Source organism: Sinohyriopsis cumingii, chromosome 14 (assembly GCF_028554795.1).
Source record: "Sinohyriopsis cumingii isolate HCF-2022 chromosome 14, ASM2855479v2, whole genome shotgun sequence".
Lineage (NCBI taxonomy): Eukaryota > Metazoa > Mollusca > Bivalvia > Unionida > Unionidae > Sinohyriopsis > Sinohyriopsis cumingii.
In genome coordinates, this window is record NC_142974.1 from 72887574 (window position 1) to 72913527 (window position 25954).

At 34.5% G+C, this 25954-nt stretch overlaps 1 protein-coding gene across 1 annotated transcript; it reads left to right on the forward strand.

Annotated features, from left to right (window-relative positions):
• Positions 1-566: 566 nt before the first annotated feature.
• On the forward strand, positions 567-25158 carry LOC149784137 (hydroxyacid-oxoacid transhydrogenase, mitochondrial-like). Its single transcript, XM_089933213.1, has 14 exons — positions 567-687; positions 2920-2963; positions 5045-5088; positions 5716-5769; positions 6361-6515; positions 7109-7305; positions 9693-9770; positions 10311-10416; positions 13933-14085; positions 15214-15312; positions 16029-16107; positions 17158-17254; positions 22387-22544; positions 23249-25158. The coding sequence occupies exons 1-14, from the start codon at positions 629-631 to the stop codon at positions 23330-23332; spliced, it is 1407 nt and encodes a 468-aa protein (XP_089789339.1). The 5' UTR covers positions 567-628; the 3' UTR covers positions 23333-25158.
• Positions 25159-25954: the final 796 nt, after the last annotated feature.

Genomic DNA, 25954 nt, shown 5'->3' on the forward strand with positions numbered 1-25954 from the left:
TCTATTTGAAAAGTTTGACCAAATAATATAATTACTTTCAGTGTACAGTAGACAAAACGTACACATAAGCTTACTAGAGCGTTGATAGGCGACGCGAGTTGTTTGATGTTAGAATGGATAAAGCGTTCAAAAATTGAAACTTGGTTGCTGGAAAGTGCATTTACCGTTGCATAAAACATACTAAACTGCTTTTTTCTCTCCTCTTTTCCAAATATGACCTTCACTAAATGATCGAAATAAGCAAACAGTTTGACATTTTCGTGTTGTCACATGTATGTATATCAAGATAAGGGATGTATCTGTGTCCAGTACTTGACTGCTGGTTGTGGACTTCATGATCAACATTTACGGTAAAACACGTAAATGAATCAACAAAAGTGAATGGGACTAAAAAAAGTACGTGCGGCTTGACCAGTAATTAATCTGAGAAAGAGAGTCAATTTAATAAAATTATTAATTTATAAATAGTGATACACACCTTTTAGCAGATAGTAATGCTTTTCTTACGAAAATATACAGACCTGCTACCCCTAATTTCAGAGATGGAATGGTCTTTAAATGCAAAATTACAATGAGTCTTATCTATAGCTAGATACGCCCGTATATTCCAAGTGACCGCGGAGATAAAATGGCTGTCTCGCCGCTTTATAAGATTTTGCCCACTGTAATGGGGAAACATCAGAATGGGTAAGTGTAACCTTTATTAACCCATTGTAACCAGTCGAATACGAAATACTTATGGAGTTAAGGTTGAAATGGAAGAGGCTACATGTATCGCGGTACCAATTGTTTTTCCATAGACCTCAATGATACTGTTTAGTGCAATAAATATAATTTTTATCAGACCTCAGCATGCGTGCCACATCCCGTTGTAGAGAATAATGTTAGTCTGTCAATTTGACAAGGACAGAACCAGGTACTCTAGTTCATTTAAGGGAGATAATTCTGCTGGAACTAGACAAGGTTAAGAGTTATCTAGTCACTACATACACATTTTCAGTCATGTACACTACATTTATAAAATTAAAAAAATCATACAAAATACAAAATTTGATCCTGATATAAATTACCATAATCTCACATGTTGCCAAGAGGATCAACTTTTTTTTTAAAAGCCTAATGGAAAGTATAACTTACATAATACTCCAATCACAGCTAGTTTTGTTGCATATTTCTGAATACAATTACACTTTTAGCTCCGCCCACCAAGGGTTGTACAATTTGTACCGTCATACCCATAGTGTGCATGCTGGTATGTCTAACAATTCACACTAGGAAGGTATAGACGAAGGTTATAAAGATATCATGGTGGTTGGCCTTGTAGTTTTCACGTTGTTTGAAATGGGAAAATTATTGAAATTCCGACATAAAATATTTTGGAGCCAGGATTTTTCATTTCTCAGTCATTTAACCGCCAAATAATATAATTTCTAACTGTAATCCATCTGTGTTACACCGATTCCTAAACTATCCTTTTGTTATGTTTGTTGTTCATCTCAAAGTTCATCTCAAAGTTAGATCTAAAATAATGACCAATTACTATTTGAAATGAATCTTCAATGACAAATGATGAGTTACATTTATTTAGTGTACATTTTCTCAGTCTTGCATGAGCACGAACCAAATTTCGAAGACACTCTGCATACAGTCTTTCGGGAAACATTTGTTGAAGTTTGAATGACGAAAGCAAGTAATAAAACACTTATGTGTTCTACTAATGTCACGTTCAAATCCTTACGAGGAATCCAATATGGAAGATGATGACATATGCTTCAATCTGTAGTGTTGAGGTATACAGTTCTTTATAGAAAGAAGAATTATCGCTGAATACACTTTTTTCTATCTTTTTTTAAAGTCCTTGTTCAACAAATTTACACGAGCACACATATTTTCCAGAAAAATAACAGAATTAATCCTTTTGAATCCACGTAATTTGAAATAACTCCAAACAGAACAACACACAACCTCTAGTGTAAGAAAAGGCCCAGCTGCAACTGAGAATAATTCTCCAAAACAGAGGTTTTATGGTCTTATAAAACGTAAACAAGGGGTCACGTGATAATCTTCTGGAAGTTTAAAGAAGTTAAATACTTGTTAAAAATCACGTCTACACAACGTGACCCTTACGAAAACCAATCATTTTACTCTTAGAATTTTAAATAATAATTTACATCTTAAACCCTAAGTCCCATCATGACCTCGACAACAACCAATCATTTTAAAATAAAATAGAACTTCTATACGATGGTTGCTACAAATTTTGAAACAAGGTCAGGATTTAGATCAACACCTGGTGATTTTAAACTAACAGTTAAGGTCAAACTATTTTCATCTCCAGTGAATCCATTTAATTACAATATCATGTAATGAAAAATAAAAATGTTTAAAACTAACAAACAATTAAATTGAAATAAATATATATTAAATCAGATATAATTAAATAAAATATACATAACAAAATTTTTGCAAAGCTAAGAGTGCATGAAAGCATTTCGTCTTTGATTATTCCCGTACACTATGGCGCTTGGTGCCAAGCGTTATTCTTATTAATCGATTTAGTTGAACATTATTCAGTTTGAGTATAATGACCAATTGATGGATTTAGATTTTGTATGGTCGAATTTTGTCAATACCCAGTTGTGTACTCGTGTAACTCTTTCGGAGTTCTGATGCTAGAAAGAAACAAAAAATCAAGTCTTGACAATACACCATGTTGATAATTTAGTTTTAATCGATCTTTGAGTGGGTAAAAGTATGATCGATCATAATATTTTATTCGATTCCCGACCCTAATGTTGCATATTATATATACGTCCTTTTATTTCAAGCACTGGGCTATGCCCGATTAAAGAATAGTATGTGCACATGCTGTCCCCTAATATTTTAAACTTACATGGACTCTAGTTTACTTTCCCATAGACGGATTAGACCTGTCACTGAAAGCTTGAAGAAATGGATGAACTGTAAGTATTGATGAAAATCAGCAATAATTTATATTCATTGATTCATATATCATTTCGTTATTTCGTTATCTTCATTCCTTTCTTTTCTTTCTTTTTGTTACTTTTATCGTCTCCACCTCATTATCTTACCTTTCCTTCTGATTCTTATCGTTCTCATATTCTACATTTTTCTCCACATCCTCCTCCTTCGTCTGATTTTCTCCTCGTTTTTCTTCTTTTTTATCCTTTCTCTTCTTCATTAACTCGTTCTTCCATTACGTGCATAAATGCAGATATATGACAACAGAAAGAGTTAACTATTTAAATCAGGAACAGTAGAAGAATACAAATAATTTTTTTGTGTTAAAATATTCAGTTGAAAAGAAATTAGCAGAACACAAATATTTAGGAGATATTTTAATTTTCCGATTCGGCACGAGGAAGGTTAATTGTCACAAACGGCTAGTCCGTAATAAAACATTAATTTCTCTTTATTGTAAGCGTCACTCCCTTTGTTCCTACCGCCAGTGTCAATCCGTTTGATTCTACTGTCAGTGTTACACTGTTCTTACCGTCAGTGTCGCCCCGTTTGCTCTTACGGTCAGTGTTACACAGTTTGCTCTAAATGTGAGTGTTACACTGTTTGTACTTACCGTTTTTGTCACTCCAGTTATTTTTACCGTCAGTGTCACTCTCTATGTACGGTCAGTTTACTCCTGAAGGAGCATTACATATTTTGTTGCAAAGCATTAGAGTATCATTTATATATTCACATATGAAAGTTAATATTGTTTTGGTTTACTAATTATTATAGGTTACTGCATTTGTATGGGAAAATACGAACGAGTTTTGGGATGGAATACTGCACGACCTTGGGATTGCAGTATATCCTTCCGACAAAACGAGTTCATATTTTCCCATACAAATGCAGTAACCTTTTTATTATATGCTCATTTTTTAATTATACCTAAGGTTTAATTATATAAACAAAATACACTACAAGAAACAACGTAAATGAAAGAATGCCGTATTCACAACTAAATACACAAGCGCAGATTTGTCATTACACAATGTCATCATTATTAACGCGCACATAACTTCGCCCAGATAAATTTGAACTTAGTCGCGCGCTCGACATAACTTTCGAAAGAAAATGGTGTCTAGTTAAAATAGAAATTTGCAGTCATATTGTGAATGAATGCGCATTGCAACAACTTTTCCATTTGATCTGGAATGAATATATTTTGGTATTTTGTTTCGATTCGACGAAAGTTTGTGATTTTGGACTGGATTCTTCTGTGCAAATTGTCCATGAAATACATCGGATTGAAGTGGCGCGTGAGAAACGTGTTGACATCTGCAAATGTGTTTCTGTTTCTGTCATTGAATGTTTGAAATCATAATGTGGGAAAAATATGAAGTCTTTTAATTGCAATTATCAAAAAGACGCTATGGAATTTAATGCTTATTTCATTTTGAGTGCAGTAAGGAGGATGCAATTGCACTTATGATCGAAGTCATAGCACAATTTAGAAATGTGTAATCAAGATTGAAAACCTATGACATGGCTCATGTAATTCGGATTTGCAGAATTAAGAAAATACATTTTGAGGAAATTCAGGATGTAAAACTGTAAGTATATTTTATTTTGCCAGTCCTATCACCAGCTAAAGAAGAAAGTATATGACGTGTGACTTGTATGTTATTTGTTAGGACATTATCTTGCGTCTGTTATATAATGTTGCTAGCCTAAATCCGTAACATGGTATCAACGCAGCTGGTATGTGGCAGTCCACGAAACATCTGTTTTAGTTCATTCAGAAACAAACATAAACAACCACAACGTAAAGAGCCTCTTACGCGAGTGTACATGACTTGTGTACAAATCAAAAGTGCTGGTGTCTGCGTCCATTGTTTGTTTACAATAGAAAGTAGTTCCTTTATGCACGTTTATTCTATATGTGTATTGTCGCGCGCGTTCAGTATCGGGGAATACTGAACGATTCTGACAATGTAAAGTTAACGGGAAAAAAATGAGCATATAATAATCTTAATTACTAAGCTAATTATGTCCATTATTTTTCATTAATTACTCATTACAGCAAAGACGAATTCTTCAATTATAGAGATGGAGTATGCGGTCGAGGTATGCGTATTTTCTTAAATGTACATGTTCCATGCAACCGAAATTGATGAAATCACCATCTGGAATTCTTGTATTGTAGACACCTAAATACCGCTGTAGCTCTGCTTCTTCTCCTTTCACTACCACCATGTACACCTTCGTTGCAATACCGGCCATACTGAAAAAGTGTTAATGATTTGAAGAATATAAAATGCGTAAGGTACAAAAATGTAAGCTAGAGAAATATAAACTGTAATTGCTTTGTCTTATCATGTGCGTGAATGTACATACACACACGCACACACACACACACGCACACACACACACCAGCATGCAGTGTACTATACCCTAGGGACGTGATATATTTGTTTGATTATAAATCTTCAGAAATATAGTCAAATAATTAAAAGTGTGAGTGGTCCTGTCTTGCACGCAGAAATCTTTACACAGGTATCACATTTAAGGAGTTGTCAGCAGCTTCAATAATTTACAGTGTTATTTGTAGGCAAGACATTGTGATTTACGAGGCCTATGTATACGAAAGACTCGTACAATTTTATCTGATGTATAATTCATGTTTTATGGACAGTCTGTTGCTGTTATTGGATAAAGCAAAGATTTTTAAATAGCAATATTATGATTTTCCAGGTACTGTCTTCAAATGTTAAATTTGGAAGAGGAGCTACACGAGAAGTTGGCCAGGTAGACGATAAATATATAATACGTAGAAAGAAAAGAAAAAGACCGCACATCAAAATAAAATTATCTTTCACAATACAGGTAGAAAGATTTAGCAAACTATACATGTTTTAATGGAACACTAGTCGCTCTACAGTGACATGAAAGTAAAGATTAACCGTACAGACGGAAGATAAAGACTAACATTCAACCTTTACTCTGCATTGACCCATTCGTACGAATAAGTAAGCACCTATAGCTGGAATGAAGATAGGAAAAGAAGAACATGTGTACTCATGGTTGTATATGTATATTATGTACATAACTAGCCAATTAAATAACCAATTTACTAACTTACTATGCAAGTATTGTCATCGAAATATCTTATTGTGCAATTAACTGACTAACTAATTGTAAGTAAGTTATCAATTATTATGACTAAGTGACTGACTGTCTGATCGACTGGTTTATATATTAATTGGCTGCCAGACTTATTTACTAAAACAATACGTCGTATTTTTAAAGTAATCTTTTCTCCAGTAATTTAAGATATGCAAAAGTCTAAGATAGAATATTTGATATGGACTGGTTTAATATATTCATACATTTCTACAGGATTGCAAGAACTTGAAGGTAAAGAAGGTATGCGTGATGACAGACAAGACGCTGTCCAAATTGTCGCCTGTTCAAATAACGGTAGAATCCATAAGGAAACAGAACATCAATTATACAGTGTACGATCGTGTCCGAGTGGAGCCGACTGATGAAAGGCAAGGATTTGTATTGTTTTCAAAACAGACTCCCTATTGGAGAGAATTAGTGAGGGATGAAATTTCGGCATATTGTAAAGTTTAAATTGGCCAAATGAAAATTTTAAATTGATAAAATCAAACTACATGATGTAAACTTTTTTTTTTTGAATTTAAGTATTTTTAGTCGTCCAAAATCTTAGATGAAAACTTAGTCTAGCAATAAAACTAGTGAATGTACGCTATTCTAGTGGGACATCATCGTATACGAGATATTAATCCACGGAAAGTCAGGGCCGCGAAAATATTGCAATTTGAAGTTATTTGCTGCTTGTACATGCATGTTCGTGCACATAAATTATTTTCGGTGATAATCATCAGCTCGTAACAAAATATTTTAGCAATTAACTATCCATATTATTCATGTTTGTTAATGTCGAAAAAGATCTATAAAATTAGAAGAACTTGCAGTAATTTCTCGAAAGCACTCATTGAAATGATTTACAGTTATTCGAAGAATACATCGTCAAAATGTTATAATTCTTCCCACGAACGTTTTCTAAACATTCATATCAGAATATCCAATGAAGTAAACCCATATCTCTCTATTTTAGTTTCAAGGAAGCTATCGATTTTGCGAAGGAAGAAGGGTTTGATTGCTTTGTGGCCGTTGGAGGAGGGTCTGTCATAGATACATGCAAAGCTGCAAACTTGTACTCCTCAAATCCCGACGCCAACTTACTAGATTACGTAAATGTCCCAATAGGGAAAGGATTACCGGTTACGCATGCTCTAAGACCTTTAATAGCAGGTACATTATAATTCACAACTTCCTTGTCTCTGTTAAATGTCGTCGCAAGCTACGCGAGAAAATCCTTTTCCACTCATGGCTGCTTGGGATAAGATTTTTTTGTTTCTAATTAATATGTATAAACCAGCTTAACCAATCACAGCGAGCCAGAATAAAATTGGTTTGGAAAGTTGACCCAGGATGAGGATTGAAGCTAGTTAAATGATCAGTTTATAGTAATTTATTGATTCATAAACGCTGATGTTTTGAAAGCTTGTTTCATTGTGCATTGTACGACTTACATTTGTATGCATTGTCATGTAAAATGAGGAAATCTTGTCGCAGGCAACCTCGGATGAAAATTTAACGTAGCGGATATTCGCCTGTGGATTGAGTATATGCCTTTCTTACATGACGGACCCCAGAATGGATCGAAGATGTATCGAGTTTTAAATTGTAGACTTTATTGTTTCAGCGACAGCCGCTCCATTACGTGAAAATCAATGGTTTGCTCTTCCTTATTCTGCTTGTCTAGTTGATCTTTGAACCCGAACTTTTAAAAAGGCGGTAATAATCAGTCTGCCAGGAACTGGAGCCCTCAACGTCTGGCCTGACGTAGAAAGCCTCCTGACCTCTTAGCTATGGTTTTACACTTAAAGACTGTATTATGGGGCTAACAGAGAGGATCGAAATGGCGTGATCATTCTATTTCTGGTATTATCAATATGATGTCACTTGTTGCCTATGTGTATCGTCGCGCAATGAACCCTGGTTGAGAATAGACGTAAAATGACGTGGTTACGACTTCAATCGCTTCGTAATTAATGAGAACAAGAGAATGCTTATACAGTTTGAAATAATCGTAATAATAATCAAGTGAAAGGTAAGTATAATTTTATCATCGGAAAGTAAACGCGGGCATGGGCAAAAATAGTTGTGGTCTACAACCTGCCGTAATTTGGCCGCACTTTCTCTCTATTGCGGAAAAACCAATGCATCCTACCCCCCCCCCCCCAACAACACCAATTCAAAAAAATAACATAAAAAACCAAAAAAAAAAAAAACAACAAAACAAAACAAAAAATCTATATAAAAATGTGCTATTCTTTAAACATTTACTCGCCAACATAGCATTTTGTTTGTGTATTTGTTAGGACAAGTATACGATCTTGAACCAGAAAAAAATGTGATGAATTTTCTAATAGTCATTCAGTTGTTAGTTCATGAATAGTGAGTGACCGATCCTTTTCTCCCTACTTCTCTATGCCAGGACCTTTAGCAATTACAGACATTCAGTTACATGTTTCGCAAGGAAAGCCACCACTAACTTATTGTGTTATTTTGATATCTTGAACCCATAAAATTTGACGATATAAAATTTTCAAAACGTTAATTGGGCCCTGAGTGACCGAGTGGTCTAAAGCGTTTGCCCTTACCGATGACTGCTGTCTCACCTCTGTCTGTATGCGTTCGTTCCAGTGTCTGAATCGGCCGATGCGGGTATGTGCGAAAGCTGCCAGTTGCTTCTCTTGGGTCGGTGATTCTTACCGGGGTTTTCCCGGTTCTTCCTCCACAAATTATACTGGCCGCCATGTATATAGCCAATCTTGCTTAGAGAAATGGTGTCAAACCACAAAAAAGAAAAAAGAAAAACAAACAAAAAAAAAAAAAAACAACAACAACAAAAAAAAACAAACAAAGAACAACTCAAAAGTTCAGTAATGCGACATTTCACAAGCGATGTGGCCGGCATATTTTCTTCGAAACTAACTTTAAGCAGCTGAGAAGACAAGAATCCTTTACCAAAGATGAAAAACAGATATTTATTTAGAAGCGTGTTATGACCAATTGCCGATAAAAGTGCTACGAAAGTCCGTATATGGACTTTTTATTTGTCAATACGATATTCCGTATCAGGACTTTGCTATTTGTCAATGTGCTTTAGAAGCACTCTGGACTTTCTCAGTTGAAATGATTCCTATACATGTTTTAGAGTGGTTGTTGTTGTTGTTATTGTCACGAGTACAAGATTTTCATCGTCATCTAATTTCGTTAGTATTCAGAATTTATTCAGTAGAATTATTAAAAGCATCATTTATGAGAAAGAATAAAGTCTTTCGAGTTTTCTATTATATTAGGACTGAATTTCTTGTACATTGTTTGATACCTATTGCAATGATAAACCAGTCAAATCGTTGAATGTACAATGATAATTATGAAAATTCTGTTTGCAATTAAATGTATCTACTGTGGTGCGAGCAAATACTAACACTTTGAGAAATTTAATTTAATGTAACCATTTGCATAATCAAAATCCTTACTTTTTGTGCCAAGCGAATACACCCAGTCAATCTATGTGACAATCACTTTTCTGGGAATTGCATTGTGTTTATATACAATCATTTCAGTTACGACAACACCAGGAACCGGAAGTGAAACAACAGGGACGGCTGTATTTGATTATCTTCCCATGAAGGCTAAGACAGGTACATGTGCTAGTATATTATTCAATTATTTTAATTGGAGTCATCAATGGATATGATTTTTATCATTTTCAAAATAAAACAAAATATGACTTCAGTGCAACAGGTTAGGACACATGTTTGCGTTTTGAAATAACGCTCAGAATTTTACTATTATTCACATAATTACGTTTTGTAAATAAAAACACCGAAGTCTTTGTTTATATTTGTCTGTTGCTATCTCACGCGGATAGAAATTGCCTGAATGGTTCACAACATATCTACCGCTTGGGGCATTGTCCAACACAAAATCTAGTGTTTGTATATTTTAGATGCAAGAGTAATAACGTAGTGAACATTAGCTTTTTAATACAGTAGCAATATTGACTACAAAAATTAACAACAATACTGAATATAATAATTATTATAACAATGACGAGGATATAATCACAACAATAGCTTCGACGACAGAGTTGGCGACGATGAAGCTAACGACAATGATAATATAATTGTGTACTTTTAAATATTTCAAACAAAGTAATAATACCGAATTTGTACTTGTAGGTATTTCCAATAGAGCATTAAGACCGACTTTGGGTATAGTGGATCCCGATCATCTGATTACTGTACCTGAAAGAGTGGCAGCCTATTCAGGAATCGACGTTTTATGGTGGGCAACACACATACACAAATACAGAGACACACATGCACATATTGCAAGCATATCTCTTTATAGGTAAATGTATCATTAGATGACTATCATCATTAGATGTTCACATCTCTTTCTCTCTCTATCAGCTGTAGATTCGAACCCAGGTCCGCGGGTAAACGGTACCCATCGCCTTGCCTGCACACACGAGCCCATATTCCCTCACGACTAAGCACACATCACCAATAAATGATGTTACTCAGTCGGTCTTATATGCGCTCATGTCTAGCAGACGCACTCGCATGACGACCTAGTAACTAATTCTCATGTACCTACACAGTCACTCCGGATTCATTTGAAAGAAATCGCCGTTTACGCGCGGACCTGTGTTCGAATCTCCGTAGAGTTCGAATTAAAAATTCTCTAACTTGTATGATAGTATTAGTTGTATTAAATATTACTTATGCCTACTAATATAAGGCATTCTTCTATAGAATCCAGGGATAGCACTTCCCATTCTATCTGGTGTATATTTATATTTATAAATCTCTCTCTCTCTCTCATAATGATATATATATATATATATATATATATATATATATATATATATATATATATATATATATATATATATATATATATATATATATATATATTTATATTTACATCATGTGCATTATATTCATAATAAAATAGTTTTGTAACGGTCATTTATGTTACATTTTTAATGCTTATATTCTGACATAGTAGTTTGTACTGTAAGATGAGTTATGTATATCGCATAGGTCGATTTCATTCATAAAGTTCCGAGGATGAGATGAATTAAAATTTAGATGAATATCGCGTGATATAAAAAGGTAATTAGTTCTTGCAAAAATGGAGGTCGAGTGATTTTACAAAAGACTCCTGACCTATTTTCTGATTGGATAGATCTTAAACAATTGACTTGTTAACTGCAAATTGATTTCAAAATACATCGACGATTCGTTGAAAGCCTTGTATTCCATTGTCGCTATTATGCCATTATTTGGATAACTTGTAACTACCAAATTAATACAACCTTTTGGATTTTGGAATTCATTCACAATACTGTAAGTTATGTTTAATTCTTTCACTTTGTATTGTATGGAAATAAATTAATATTTTAAATTATTCAAAATTGGTCGGTTTCGCTCTTTCTTCTTACGTAGTTTAAGATTCTTGATTCGCAAGATAATAAATTGGGTGACTCGTTTTATGATTTTATTTGATTTCATTAGAATATTTTCGAGATTTGACTATTTTAAAGATTTTAATATTTCAGAGGGAAGATAATTGTTTTTATTTTAAATTGTCACGTTCGTTTGAAATGTTCCAAGTGTCTGGCATTTTCATTTCACATATTTTGAACATTTATAGAGAGAACAAGAAGCCTTCACCATAACATCTAAAATAAGGGACTTTACTGCGGATCCTACCAGGGGAAGTTAGAGTCTTCAGTACTTTTGAACTTGATTGTTGGACATACTGTCCGTGAACCAGTGACACTATTGTAAACGAAATTCAAATGCAAGTGCACTTACGACTAGAAGAGTTCAATATTTGTATCACAAATTTAATGAGAAACAGTTTGAAACTTGACAGAAGTCAGCTATCGCAGTAAATGACTATTCTTTGACTCAAAATGTTTAACATTTGTAGATATATCTTTCTTTCAGCAGGATTTTGGTAAAGAAAACAAAATGCATTCTCATACCAGTACGTTCAAGTTTGAAACTGGTATTACTATTAAGAATCACATTTCTGACAAGAATGATCGGAAATCCCTATCTCTTCCCACGTGCACATATTTTAATTAGAAGAGGGAGATATTTCTGATTACTATAATTTTTAAGTTAGGTAACAGAATAAAAATAAAGCTGTTCCAAATGCTTTTGTTTCTAGGAGGTCATGTCAAGGTCATGCATTGAAAGAAATATATATATTTGGTCCAGTAAACACCAGTCTGATTTTGTATCAGATGATTAAAGAACCATTCATGTTGAAAGGTTCTGTATCACTTTTGGTGATTATGCCCAGTCTATTTCTGTTAGGATATTAAAAGACACAGGAGCTCAGTCTTTAATAGTTCTTTAACACTTTGAAGTGTTCTGAGAAGTCTCCATCTAGTAAAAGTGCTTATATTCAGAGCGTAGAGTGTGGAATTGTTAATCTTCCTCTTCATTGTGTTATTTTGTCATCAGACTTAGTCTCATGACCAGTGATTGCAGGAGCGGTGATATATTTGTCCATTTATTACTAGATAATGACCTAGCTGGAGATAAGTTTGTGGTTATCCCCATTTGTAACTGACAAGCCTTGTATAGATCAAAGACTTCATCCTATTGAAATTTAAAACCCTGGTCTATATTCAGCTTGCGCAGTTACTAAAGCTATGGCAAAGAAAGCTCTTGAAAAAGATATTCATAGTTTGTTTTGTAAGATGAGTCATATCTGTTGTGTATGTCTATTTCATTCATAAAGTTCCAAGAATGATATGTACTAATGTTCTGATAAACATCAATTGATCCAACAAGTACATTAATTCATGCGAATGGAGTTAGTGGGTTTTTACGAAAATGCGTCTGGCCTTTTTCCCGATTGATTAGGACTGGAGTAGTTGACTTGTTCACTTCAAAGTGATTTAAAAATACCGTGGTAATTCATTGAAAGCCATTCTCCATTCTCGCTATTGCGTTTTAACTTTCTATATTAGTGTATTATTGTGTGGAAATGGTGTTACCGGTCTTGTAAGAGTTATTGAGTGGAGTAATTCATTTTTTTCTCGTTGGAATTGCAGTCCTCTAACATTGATTCATTTAAAGACCATTTGAATTAAAAACTGTTTAAAATTACTGTGAAACATTCAAAGACATTTGGATAAATACATGTATTGGAAGTATCGTGAATTCATTTAAGGACATTAGAATTTATAAGATAGTGATTCTTCTCTATTGTTGGCTCGTCAGTACAATACAGCCATCATTGGGAATACCTTTGTGTATATATATACACAGCCATTGTGCCATCTTTATCTTATTATAGGGTGTCAAACAGTCCACTCGATAATGTTAAATTCCCAGTGTTCTGATGATGACACAACCGATGTTAAATTCATATTGTCCCAATAATAGTGTCCATTCACATATTAAACTCCCATTGTCACCATCCCCTTTTTAAAATTCCCGTTGTTCCAATAGTGCCTCACTCCATATGAAATTTCCATTGTAACCTTATTGTCTACCATTAGTACTGGACATGTTAGTCTTCGAGGCGAAAAATAAAGACATTAAAAGTTGGCAAGTTGTTACATGTTGTCTATTCGTAATGCACACCCAATAGTCTATGAAAATACAAAGAAAAAACTGTGCCCATAATTATTCCTTGAAACAATTAGACCTTCAGCAAAAAGAGAACTTTGAAAACTTTCGGAAAATGAAAAAACCCGAAACCGTGTTCCATAAACCAGCATCATCATCATCATCAGTATTTTTATTATTATTATTATTATTATTACAGCCATGCCATTGAATCCTACACCGCTATACCCTTCAAGAAACGAGGGCCTAAACCAGAAGATCCCATACTAAGACCTACCTATCAAGGATCAAACCCTATCAGCGACATATGGTCCCTCTACGCCCTGAAAATAACCTCTAAATATCTTAAAAGGTGTGTGTTTCTTTCTTTCCGGTTATGTTATTAATTGTTATAGCTTTCCTGTAGGACTGCTAAATGGGATATATAATGTTAAGAATTAATATAAAAACGATTCTGTAGCTTTGACTTGATTTGAAAGTCCTCCAAACATGTTATAATGGCACATGTCCTGCTATGGTGGACTTTCTAAATGATACGTATGAGCCTCAACAGAACTCATTATCATTTCTTTGTCACCTCCAACACGTTGCATACTTTTATATCAAAGGTTCGGTTCGAAATTCTAATTTGTTTACAATGTTCAGATAAAATAATAAGTTGTCGCTGAGAGAGTGAACATTGGGTTATCTTCTTTAATTCTTTTTGTACTTCTATTTTTTTAATTTTGCATCAATTATTGTCGTTCATTTCCAGGCTCATTTAGTGTGAGTCTTTTAACAGTTCACCAGCATCGGAAATCTTAAATGATATGATGCATTCACGTTCAAAACTTCGAACCATATTACAAATATCTTAATATCTCTATTCAAACTATGTTAACACTATCTTAATATCTCATTCCAACCATGTTGCAACAATCTTAATTACAACTACATTTATAACTACCTTAATATCTTTATTCGAACTATATTACCGCAGTCTTATTATCTCACTGGAACTATATTACAATGGCCTAAATATCTCTATTCGAACTATGTTACAACTATCTTAATATCTCATTGGAACTATATTACAACAGTCGTAATATCTCTATTCGAACTATGTTACAACAGTCTTAATATCTATATTCGAACTATGTTACAACAGTCTTAATATCTCTATTCGAACTATGTTACAACAGTCTTAATATCTATATTCGAACTATGTTACAACAGTCTTAATATCTATATTCGAACTATGTTACAACAGTCTTAATATCTATGCGAACTATGTTACAATTATCTTAACATCTCATTCGAACTATGTTATATATTTGCAATGTTAAAGTCTTTAACATGACAGTAGTCTAGCGACAGACCTGAGAGAGAGAGAGAGAGAGAGAGAGAGAGAGAGAGAGAAGCAACACATCTATAAATATCATCTTCCGTTTAGCTGTAAATATAACTCTTTACAATACCCATTATTCCATGTTTACTTCAGAGCCGTTTACAATGCCGATGATTTGGAAGCAAGGGAACAGATGCATCTCGCCAGTTTCTATGCTGGGGTCGGATTTGGAAATGCAGGCTGTCATCTCTGGTAATATTTGTTAATTGCGTATTTCTATATTAGAACATCTATTTAACATTTACTCCCGTCTGTCAACCGATACGTTCGATAGTGAACGCTTGGCAGAGAGTCGCCATTGAAGAACTTTCAATAGTGGGTTTTCCCTTGAAGATTTTCACGCATCTCTGGAAGTCTTACATTTGTTTGTAGTGTTTGTATATCAGTATATCTATATATCTGGCTTCTGTCTGTTTTGTCTTTATGTCTTTCTTTAAATGTGTTTATAGTTGGGCTGTTTACAGTTACAAGTTGCATTGACGTTCTTGGCATGTTTTATTTTCCTCTTAGTGTGGTTTAAATCTTTTGTTTTAGTTGTGTATTAGTATACATCTCATAGGCACTGAATTATAATATGTACTAGGTAAGAAAATATTTACATTCAAGGGTAATATAAATTACCTTAGTTAACCCACTCATTATTGCGTTCTGAAGACATAATTTGAAACAGCTGAAACTTAAGCAAAAATATTTACTGGTAGAAGTATTGTTTAATATTAAACTGCAATTGCGGCCCGGTGGTAGATTACCCGACTTTTGCCCTAGAGGGCGTAAGTTCGAATCCTGCCCAAAGCTAGTTGTTGTGTGTCCCTGGACAAATCATTTTATTTCAATCGTCTTGGCACGATATTATCTATTGATTTACTGTGAATCACCCATCTAACTTTAAACTTTATCTTTCTTGTCAGTCATGGAATGTCCTACCCGATATCCGGTCTTGTCCGTGATTATAGAGAGGAAGGATACGATCAAGCTGAACCGCTTATTGTAAGAACTGTTTGGCACATAACATTGTTTACCTGACATATCTATACCAGTCTGAACACATGTTTGTTGTAAGTATAAAATGCTTGGCACATAAAAGTGTTTGCCTGACATATGCGTACCAGTCTGAACACACGCTTATTGTAAGTATAAATGTTTGGGAAATAATATTGGTTGTATGACATATGTGTACAAGACTGTAAACGCGCTTATTTTAAGTAGTCCATGTTTGATACATAAATGTTTCCAGATTACATCCGTGTACAAGTCTGAACACAGTATGACCCCAGAGATAAGCGCTCTCTGCAGGCAGTGGCATTGTGTGCGAACTTGATGTTGTCCATACACGTCTAGCCCTTTGGCACTACTTTCAGTCGTCTAATTCATCTATACCGTGTATTTTCACGATTACTAAGAATACATTAATGATGTACTCTAGGATGATTGAATTCAAATTAAAGGTTAAATTATCATATAAGTTTTGCTGCAATTAGAGTCAACCATTACTCGAACAACGATTACCTGAGACTATTAAATTAGAATCGATCATTACTTGAAACAACAACTACCTGAGACTAAGTAATTCCAGGCAAAGCTTTGTACACAAACTCGGGGAAATTGAAATTTTTAGCTGTACAAAATGACACTTTAAACTAAAAAAAACAAGGAAAAAAAAAACAAGACAAAAGAAAGGAAGGAATAAATGAATGATTATTATCTTGTTTTGGAGTGCAAAATAAGCACATTAAATCTAAACAATTTAGACACAATGAAATGCGATGAAACGGATAATCAATAAGCAAAATACACAAAAACAATAAAAAAATAAAATAAAATAAAACAAAAGACCACAGTTTCATGAGTTGTTGCGCACATTATTGTATATATACATAATGATAAGGTCAACATAAGGACTTATTACAACACAAAGAGTGTTGGTCCTTTCCTGCTCTTTTGCAGTTTGTTTTTATATGTGTTTTTATATGTGTTTTTATTTCTGTTTTTTATATATCTTGTTTTGTCTTTTATATGCTTTTGTTACATATCATACAGCCCCATGGATTGTCTGTTGTCGTGTCCGCACCAGCCGTGTTTCAGTTTACTGCGCCTGCCTGTCCAGAGCGCCACCTGGAGGCAGCAGAGGCAATAGGTAACACACAGATACACACAAATAAATATACAGACACACACATTTCTAAGATCCGAGACTGTGATTGTTTCTTACCTTTTAGATAGCTCGATTTTATTTTGCAGTAATTAAATTATATTTCATATCAGTGAAAAAATAGGTCTCTACTTTGACCCTTGTTGGACACCGGGGACATGCACCCATGACTGACGAAAGGTGTACGGAGTCGACGGATTTTACATATCATATTATTTGAAATTTAAACCCACATTACCCATTAAAAACTGATTGTTACTTGACTAGAAACTTGTTTCATGGACAACTATAGAATGATTCACTCAATTTCGATACTTCACGAAACATAATAACAAGACACAAAATGATTATTCCTACAGTATAGTTAGGTTATACTAAACTTTACATTTTTAGCAACATTGCGTCTTTCGAGTTCATTTGTATGACCCTGTGGTTACAATTCGTGGTTTTGTTTATCCTTTTTATTCCATTTGCTGTAAAATGTGCCTAAAATTTGCAAAACGTTTTGAAACTGCCCCTAGGGAAAGTAGTTATTTTACATTTACAACTATGCCACCAGCCTCGGGCTAAATCATAACTGATTTAGCAAACGAATTCTATTAACTGAGACGGGATCCGAAATTTGGAGTTTGAAATTGAGTTTCCACTATCAGCCAATCCGACTGACTTTTCAAATGTAACGTAGTTTGTGATTGCTCAAAAACATCTCAAATGCAGGAGTTCTAGTATTTACAGGCCTGGAAATCTTGCATGTTCATCATCTTTGCCTTAATTTCTTTCCCATTCTTGCATATACATTTGAACTCTATTTTTATTTTACCATGGCCCTGGGGAAAAAGTCACATGGTCATTTTTTAATTCAAAATCGCGATAATAGGTTTTAGAGATGAGCGAATCCAATCGTTCAGCCATCTGGCACAGAAAATCTAATAACATTAATATACTTCACACAGTTAAAAGTGTGTACTTTAAAAGACACTGCAAACACTGCACATTTAGCATACATTTTTGTTGTCACTTTTATTTGAGGGTTTTCCTTGTTTTGTTTCCAACAAAGGAGACAATACAAATTATAAGTCTCCCAGTCTGAAAAGGATTCCTCTGTTGCGAGGTCCTTGCCAGTCTGGCTGCTGATTTGAATGGATTTTCATCGGCTGAAATTGATAAGATGAACTCTGGTAACTGGTGAAAAATCCACTCATACGTTGAAAGAATAGGCTTGTTATAGTCATATTCAATCCGGGATATAAAGCTCTACATTTCGACACATGGTGATATTGTTCTAAAGCTTCAACTGACTGCAGCCACCGATGCTGAAAATATGTAATTTGCAAAGACATAAATGCAACATGTTTACATCGATAACTATGTAGCTTGAGTAAGCGATACAGGCAGGACTGGTTATCCTTGAATATCAGAGAAAGGCAAGACAGGAACTCCTAGCATATCACAACATCAACTTTAGACATTTTGCGATATCATCAAACATTTTTAGTTGAATACAACTACCAGTATAGAAGATATGTGACTCTTAAAAGCTTAAATGCAAAAGCTTTGATGTTATTGACGCCACCGATGACGGAAGCGTGACTACTACATGACCACACGAAAAAAAACTTCCTTGAACAAGCTGAAAGTATATAAGTCCGAGGAAAACGAGCCTGTTCAGTGGTAGAGTGCTTGACTTGCAACCAGGAGGCTATGGATAAAAAGTTTCACCCGGTCAGTTTGGGATGGCTGTCGTTTTGTCTCAGGAGAAGACTTTTTACTTCAGTTTCACTCGACATAGTGTAACCTTTCATGTCTTGATGTGTCGTTAAATACATATCGGTCATTTAGTCAATACATCAAGCAAAATCAAATTATTCTTTCCCCGGGCACGTACATGTAGGTCTTAAGTGTTCATATGGCTTGTGTACTGCTAAGCATTCGACTCGAAATACAAACAACTAGTTTCACATTCAGGTTCGAATAAAGTGCCTTACAAACAATAGCCGACGATTCAGCATGTGGCAGATTCGCCGAGGAGTGACCCAGATAACTAGGATGGCACGATAATGGCATGTAATAAAACCCTTGTGCTTGTTCTACTTACTACTTAACAGCAAATATTGCACACACGTGCACATGAAGGCATTAAAGTTCAGGGACTTGACACGCGTTTTTTGCGTGGTGGATAATACCGACAAATGGAATAAAATACAATTTCTAGTTATTGTCATCCTTAAATCTAAAGAACTAATATCTTCGACTAATATATATGTGGCTTATGCACATGCAAATACATTAAAAGGATATTCACGTTAAAACCATATGAACAAATTAGTTGTATTAAAGATTTATGTGTGTATGATTGCACTTGATTCAATATGGGTATAATTAAAACGTCTAAACATTGTTCTATGACATACTTCTCCACTTCGTTAAATATCGTCCCAACATTTTATTTGCAGACTTATTCACAACAGCAGTATTATACAAATACGATGCAAAATCAAAATCGTTGCTTCAGTATCCAGTCTCATTTGTGGATTTATGATAGAGCACGCTCGGTTCAGTGGGTCTCTCTTTGATACATGTAACTGGGCCTGCTTCACCACCTTGATATACATGATCAGCTCTTGTATTATATAAATTTGGAGTGCTCTCCTCTTGACCTGTCTACCAAAGTTTCTTCAGGTATAGCTGGGGGCGCTTTCAACAAATGGTAGCATATTCGATTCTAATCCGTTGTATGTAGTATCTATACTTTGTGAGACGAAACGAGGCATGAATTATGTGGCTTCTGGATTTAATGTTGTAGCATCTCTTTATCCTCGTAAACGAGACTCTGAATCAGAATCCCTGCTGCTACAAGATGGCAATTCCTCATTGTCTTCAGCTTTATCAGAAGATCTCAGTTACATCTTTCTTTTTCCTTTACTGGCATTGTCAATTAAGCCATCTCTTAATTGTCTTGGCAGTGAAATAACGGGTAACAGCAAGTTACGAGGGAGAGTTGTGCTCTTGCCCAAACCATTTACTATCCCTAACTCATAGACTGGGATATTTGCTTGAGCCTTCACCACGTAAAGTTTTTCATCCAACCATCAGAAAATTTCGTTTTCTTGTGAAGATATAAGGTTTCCACTAAACATATATCGTCCACATCATAAAAAGACTCCATTACATTTTCTGTCATATGTTTTCTTGTGTCGTCTGGCTGAGTTTTTGGCTTTAATGAAGCAATGGAATAGGCAGTTTTAAATGTGACAGTTCCGACGACAAAACCAAATTCAACGCTGTTTTGTTAAATATGAAATTCCAATTAAATCCTGCACACAAGTCAACTCTGTTGATCATCCTTGCAGATCAGACTGGGAATTTATATGCTCTTTCAAATACAAAGGGTGTCCTATCTAGAGTTAAGGAGATTTTGGCATATAGTCGCAGTCTAACTGTATATTTTTCCTTGTTCATGTTTTCCTCATGCTTTTCTGAGACACGCCACTGTGTCTCAATATCAAACGTCCGCTTAACTGCAACCGTCTCCCTCCTCTGCAGCAGCAAGAGTTCAAAAACCTGATTAGAAAATGGGAATCTATATTATCCCTGGAGATAACTATCATAATTAAGCATGAAATCAATTAAACAGAGTGATATAACCACCTATTCTTGCATATGCAGATTCCGCCATTCCATTTTTTTGGAATGTTGATGCAAGCACTGATAGTTTGGTGGAGGTGGTATATAAGGTACACATTGGAATTGAAGGTACCATTGCATAGGCTAGTAGAAGCCGTAGAAACAGTGAACGGAATTTCGGTCACTGGAAATGAGACATAATCGATTAATTTCACGATTATTTATATTGAACCAAAAGTGCAATGCGTAGGACTGGGCTTGTCGGCTCGGATAGCTCAAGTGGTGGAGCGTCCGTCTATGGTAAGGGAGGTTTTGTGTTTAAGCCCCATTCTGCCCGTGATTCTTCCCAGTTACAATACGAAAGTGTCATTAAGGCAAACCCGGTGACATCATTGGCATAAACATCAGGAAAACGATGAGTAGATTATTATTAACGTCAAGGGACACACGAAAAACAAAATGATTTACTTCAACGTGTGCATAACTTTAAGCTGTATCATTATCCCTGTCATTAACTTTGATTTTCATGAAACACTAACATGTAATTTACAACTTTATCCTTAAAATAAATTCCCATTCAAAGAAAGAAATTAAACAAATTCAAATTGACATAAGGAAGAAGTGGGAATAAATTAAGTTGTTAGGATGCAGAGAGAGAGAGAGAGAGAGAGAGAGAGATTGACACGGCTAGATGACAATAACCTCAGATAGACAGATCAATCTGACTTTTGACCATTGGTTACAGATGATATATTTCACATTTCGTATAATAATAATAATTAAATGCGCTTTATTTTATAGGTTTTAAAGGTTATCAAAGAAGAATAGAACAACACCACTTTATAACTATCATTTGTGCACACATGCAGATATATATATATATATATATATATATATATATATATATATATATATATATATATATATATATATATATTAAGAAGTTTGTTTTAAACACCTTTTAAAGGACACCTTTTATAAAGTACACTTGCAGAAATCCACAAGAGAAATCCTGACACGTTTGTTCTGTGTATCATGGACACCACCTAACATGGAACGTGGACATTTTACAACAATGTTTCCCCAAAAATATTTTCATTGTATACTGATGATATCATTAAAAAATAATGTATGAAGCAACAAAAAGATTAATAGAAGTGTGGCAACTTTATTCAACCTATTTATAAGTTTAGGAAACACATTTTGGGACGTTTATTATATGAAAAGCAATAAACCGTCATGTAAAAGTTTAAATGGACGAAAAACGTGATAGAATGGACCACATATATAAAAATGGGTTTGATATATGTTTTCATATAAAATACACCTGCCAATACAAGACAAAAGATTCATGTCCCTTGGGTGTCCTCTATATACATGTTTTATGGTGAAAAGATTGATTTAAAATAAAAACAAAATATAATGTGTGGAAATCTTGATTGTTCTGATTACCTTAAGTGACTTGAATATGTGATGGAGATTTTTTTTTGTAGGAGCTGATGTCAGCAGGGCCAGGAAAGAAGATGCCGGCAAGATTTTGAGAGACACTCTACTGAAGATACTACGCGATATTGAAATTCCAGATGGTCTAAATGCACTGGGCTACACAACAGAAGATGTCCCTGCCCTTGTTAAAGGGGCAATGCCTCAGGTATCTCTACACTAATAATATTGCCCTTTACTCTAATTGCATTGCTCCATTGAATTTTAATTTAGTAGCATTTTACTCTGCTACTCGGATCACTGCTCATCAGTATGTTGTTGCTTGGTTTACGTTTTTAGGGTACATCAGCACTATTAAGGTTATATCGTGCTAAAGCAGGAAGACTATGTGCCTTGCCTAATCTGATAGTGGACACAGTGTAATGCTTTAATCATTGGGCTGATACGATGGTGGGAATCGAACCAGCATCCTTCTGATCACGAGTCCAATGCCTTAATCAATGAACTACCGCGGCTCCTGTTCAGCAATTTGTATGTTCTGTATAATGTTACATCATATATTGTGGCCAGAATGATTTTATCAAAATTTGTGTTTTCCCACTGGATTTGCAAAAGTTCAATAACGAGTTTCCCTATTTATTCTTCAAACATTTAAACTTCAGTCTATTCTTTTAATGAACGTGACCCTATCATTTCCTGACAGTTAAAAATAAATTGACATGTAGTGCTATTCTCAGGGATATTTCTGCTAAATATTTATGCAATGTTGTATATTTATATGCATATATTCACATACATACATAATTACATACAAGCACGCACTTATGTGTGTATTTAATGTGCATACTTATATCTGTATCATCGTTTGTACGTTTCAAACACTCTATATAATGTACCCTTTTTTCATTTCAGCATCGACTCATCAAACTGTCACCAAGGCCAGTATATGAAGATGATATGGCAGGTCTTTTCGAAACGTCCATGAAAATGTACTGATTAGCAATTAAAAGTTGCATTTAAAAGAGATAACACTAGCCTAGAAGAAAGGATATAAATGAATAGAGCTATTTGCCCTTTGTACCTTTTGTTGGCTTTGTCGTTTTCTTTCAAAGTGCTTTTAGTGCAATTAATAAAATTGTATTCTGTTTTACTATTATTATTATTATTATTATTATTAAGAGACTTGTGGTACAACCAGTCTCTCCAAGGATTCACAATGGTACCACGAGGGAAGAGTGACGTCATGAGGTAATGATCACGTCATTTTTGAGCTGCACAGTAATTGATAATTTACAAATGGGAATATTTATCAGGAAAGTTTACATTTAGCAAAAAATCAAATATTTCTATTTTTTGTATACTAAAACTGTGGATCAATATATAGTATATATGAGGACACATTTGTTGACTGTTTCAGGTCTTGAAATATGTGGTTAATGAAATATCGCCCGCCTTACCATAATGCCAAGTACGTCACTAGAAAAAAAAGTACTTTAGATATTCTTACGTAGTAAAATTTCGCATCATGAAAATAGTTCTGTGGATAACTTTCCCGAACTCTTTTATATTCTTCCTGTATAGTTCACTGGAATTCAAACGAGTTTCGGGTTAAAAGGAGGCGTTTCCGTGGATGGACGCAAACTGGATAACTAAAAAATATTGTTGACCTTTATTGGACCATGGAGGCTTGAGCCATGAATAACTATTTCGTTTCTCTTACTGTTACACAATGGTACTGAATGAACAATGCATCTGGCTTTTTCTTTCCTCCTAACTCGAACACACTGATTTCGAATAAACTAAAACTTAACGATTTTTTTCCTCATAATCAAATGTTATGATATTGAATGAAGCCACCCTAAGGCTGTTCGTTTCCACTTAATAAATCACAATGATATTGAATGAACCATTACTTAAGTTATTTCGTATTATAACACCTTGCAGTTGTATGAACTCTGACTTGGGTTATTTCTCTCCTCTTAATACAACAGTGCTCTTGAATGAACCATGAAACAATAATATTGAATGAACCATGACACAATGCTATTGAATGAACCATGAGACATTGCAATTGAATGAACCATGACACAATGCTATTGAATGAACCACGAGACATTGCTATTGAATGAACCATGACCCAATGCTATTAAATGAACCATGACACAATGCTATTGAATGAATCATGACCCAATAATATTGAATGAACAACTACTTAGGCTATTACTTTCCTCTTAATCTAAAGGAATTGCATTGTCTTGTGGAATCTAAGCTACGTAAAATCGCACGGGATTGAACTGCATGTTTGCTTTCAGCATTAAGGTCTCACTGGACAGTTTTGTTGGCATTTTTCATCCGACGATGACCTATTGCAGAAAAATGATAATAATATTACATTAAAGATACAAATAAAAACTAACTAATGATTTTTGTTAAAAGAATGCTTGTAAGATTCTGACTGAAGTATTAAGGTTAATTCCTAATGCAACTGGTGGCTTTTATACTGAACCAACCCTACCACCAACCCTTCTTTTTTACCTTCATTTTTGACAGGAGAGAGCTATTTTGAATATTTTCATGTGACAAGGCAGCTAAAAGATACAGTATGTGCCTTATACATGGATAAAGTTCCCTAGTACTATAACAAATTAGCATACTTTTCCTTTTTTTTTTCTTTTCATTTTTTTGGGCACCAGACAGATGCCCCCTTCCCCCATTTCCAAACAAAAGTGAAAAGTGTTTAATGTGTAAGTGTATCCCCCAGGTATGTTGTTTGTTTTATTTTTGTAAAAAGAATTTTCAATAAAAAATTTAATTATTTTAAACTTTTGATGGAGTATTTATATTTCCTAGTATTATCTATAAGGGTGTTCAACCGAGCCAAGTTTCTTTCACCTAGCTCGAATTCGCTCCCCTGGTTCGTGTTTGTGACCTTTGCTAGAGGTCTCCTTAGTCTCGTGTTTGCTATATGTGTATTGCAATGTGTGTGAATGCTATATTAGTTTCCGTGTTGAGACAGCATATCAGTCAAATTTCCCCAGTTTGCCTTAGTACTAGTTTTTATTTTTATTTTAATATACTTTATTAATCATTTTTGAAAGGGCTACTGAGCGGTGTACTATTTTCAATAATAAAAAATACAACAAAAAACAACTTTTCAACCATCTATATTTTTAAATATTTACCTATGTAGCAGACACGTAAATACTTAAGCCTTGTTGGCTGCTCATTTGCAGCCTAGGTTACGCATTTGATCTCCAATGCTCGTCTAACTGTGACAGGCAGTCACCAACAAGCCAACCCATTTCTAAGCCTAACTCAAAGTAAATGTAATCACATTACAGATTTATCTTATGTGTGAATTTATAAATGCTAGGATTGTGATAATTAGGCTCATGCCTTCTACCTTGAAAAATTAGTGGGTGGCAAAATACGAAACTATCCAGTGAGACTTAAGAGGTTTCAGGTGGAACATGAATATACATGTCTGAGGCAGTGCTGGACATCAGTATGAACTGCCACAATGCAGACATCATAGCGAAATGAGAGGAAAATTGTTATTCCCCCTCTCTCTCTCTCTCACACACACACACCCACACACCATATTGTTTTGGTAAATAT

Bases quoted from the DNA above. Each gene is read 5' to 3' on its own strand.
- LOC149784137 (XM_089933213.1), top strand. From the start codon at position 629: ATGGCTGTCTCGCCGCTTTATAAGATTTTGCCCACTGTAATGGGGAAA. The intron at 2,964-5,044 runs GTAAGTATTGAT...TACTCATTACAG, and splicing joins CTTGAAGAAATGGATGAACT to CAAAGACGAATTCTTCAATT. The intron at 7,306-9,692 runs GTACATTATAAT...CAATCATTTCAG, and splicing joins TCTAAGACCTTTAATAGCAG to TTACGACAACACCAGGAACC.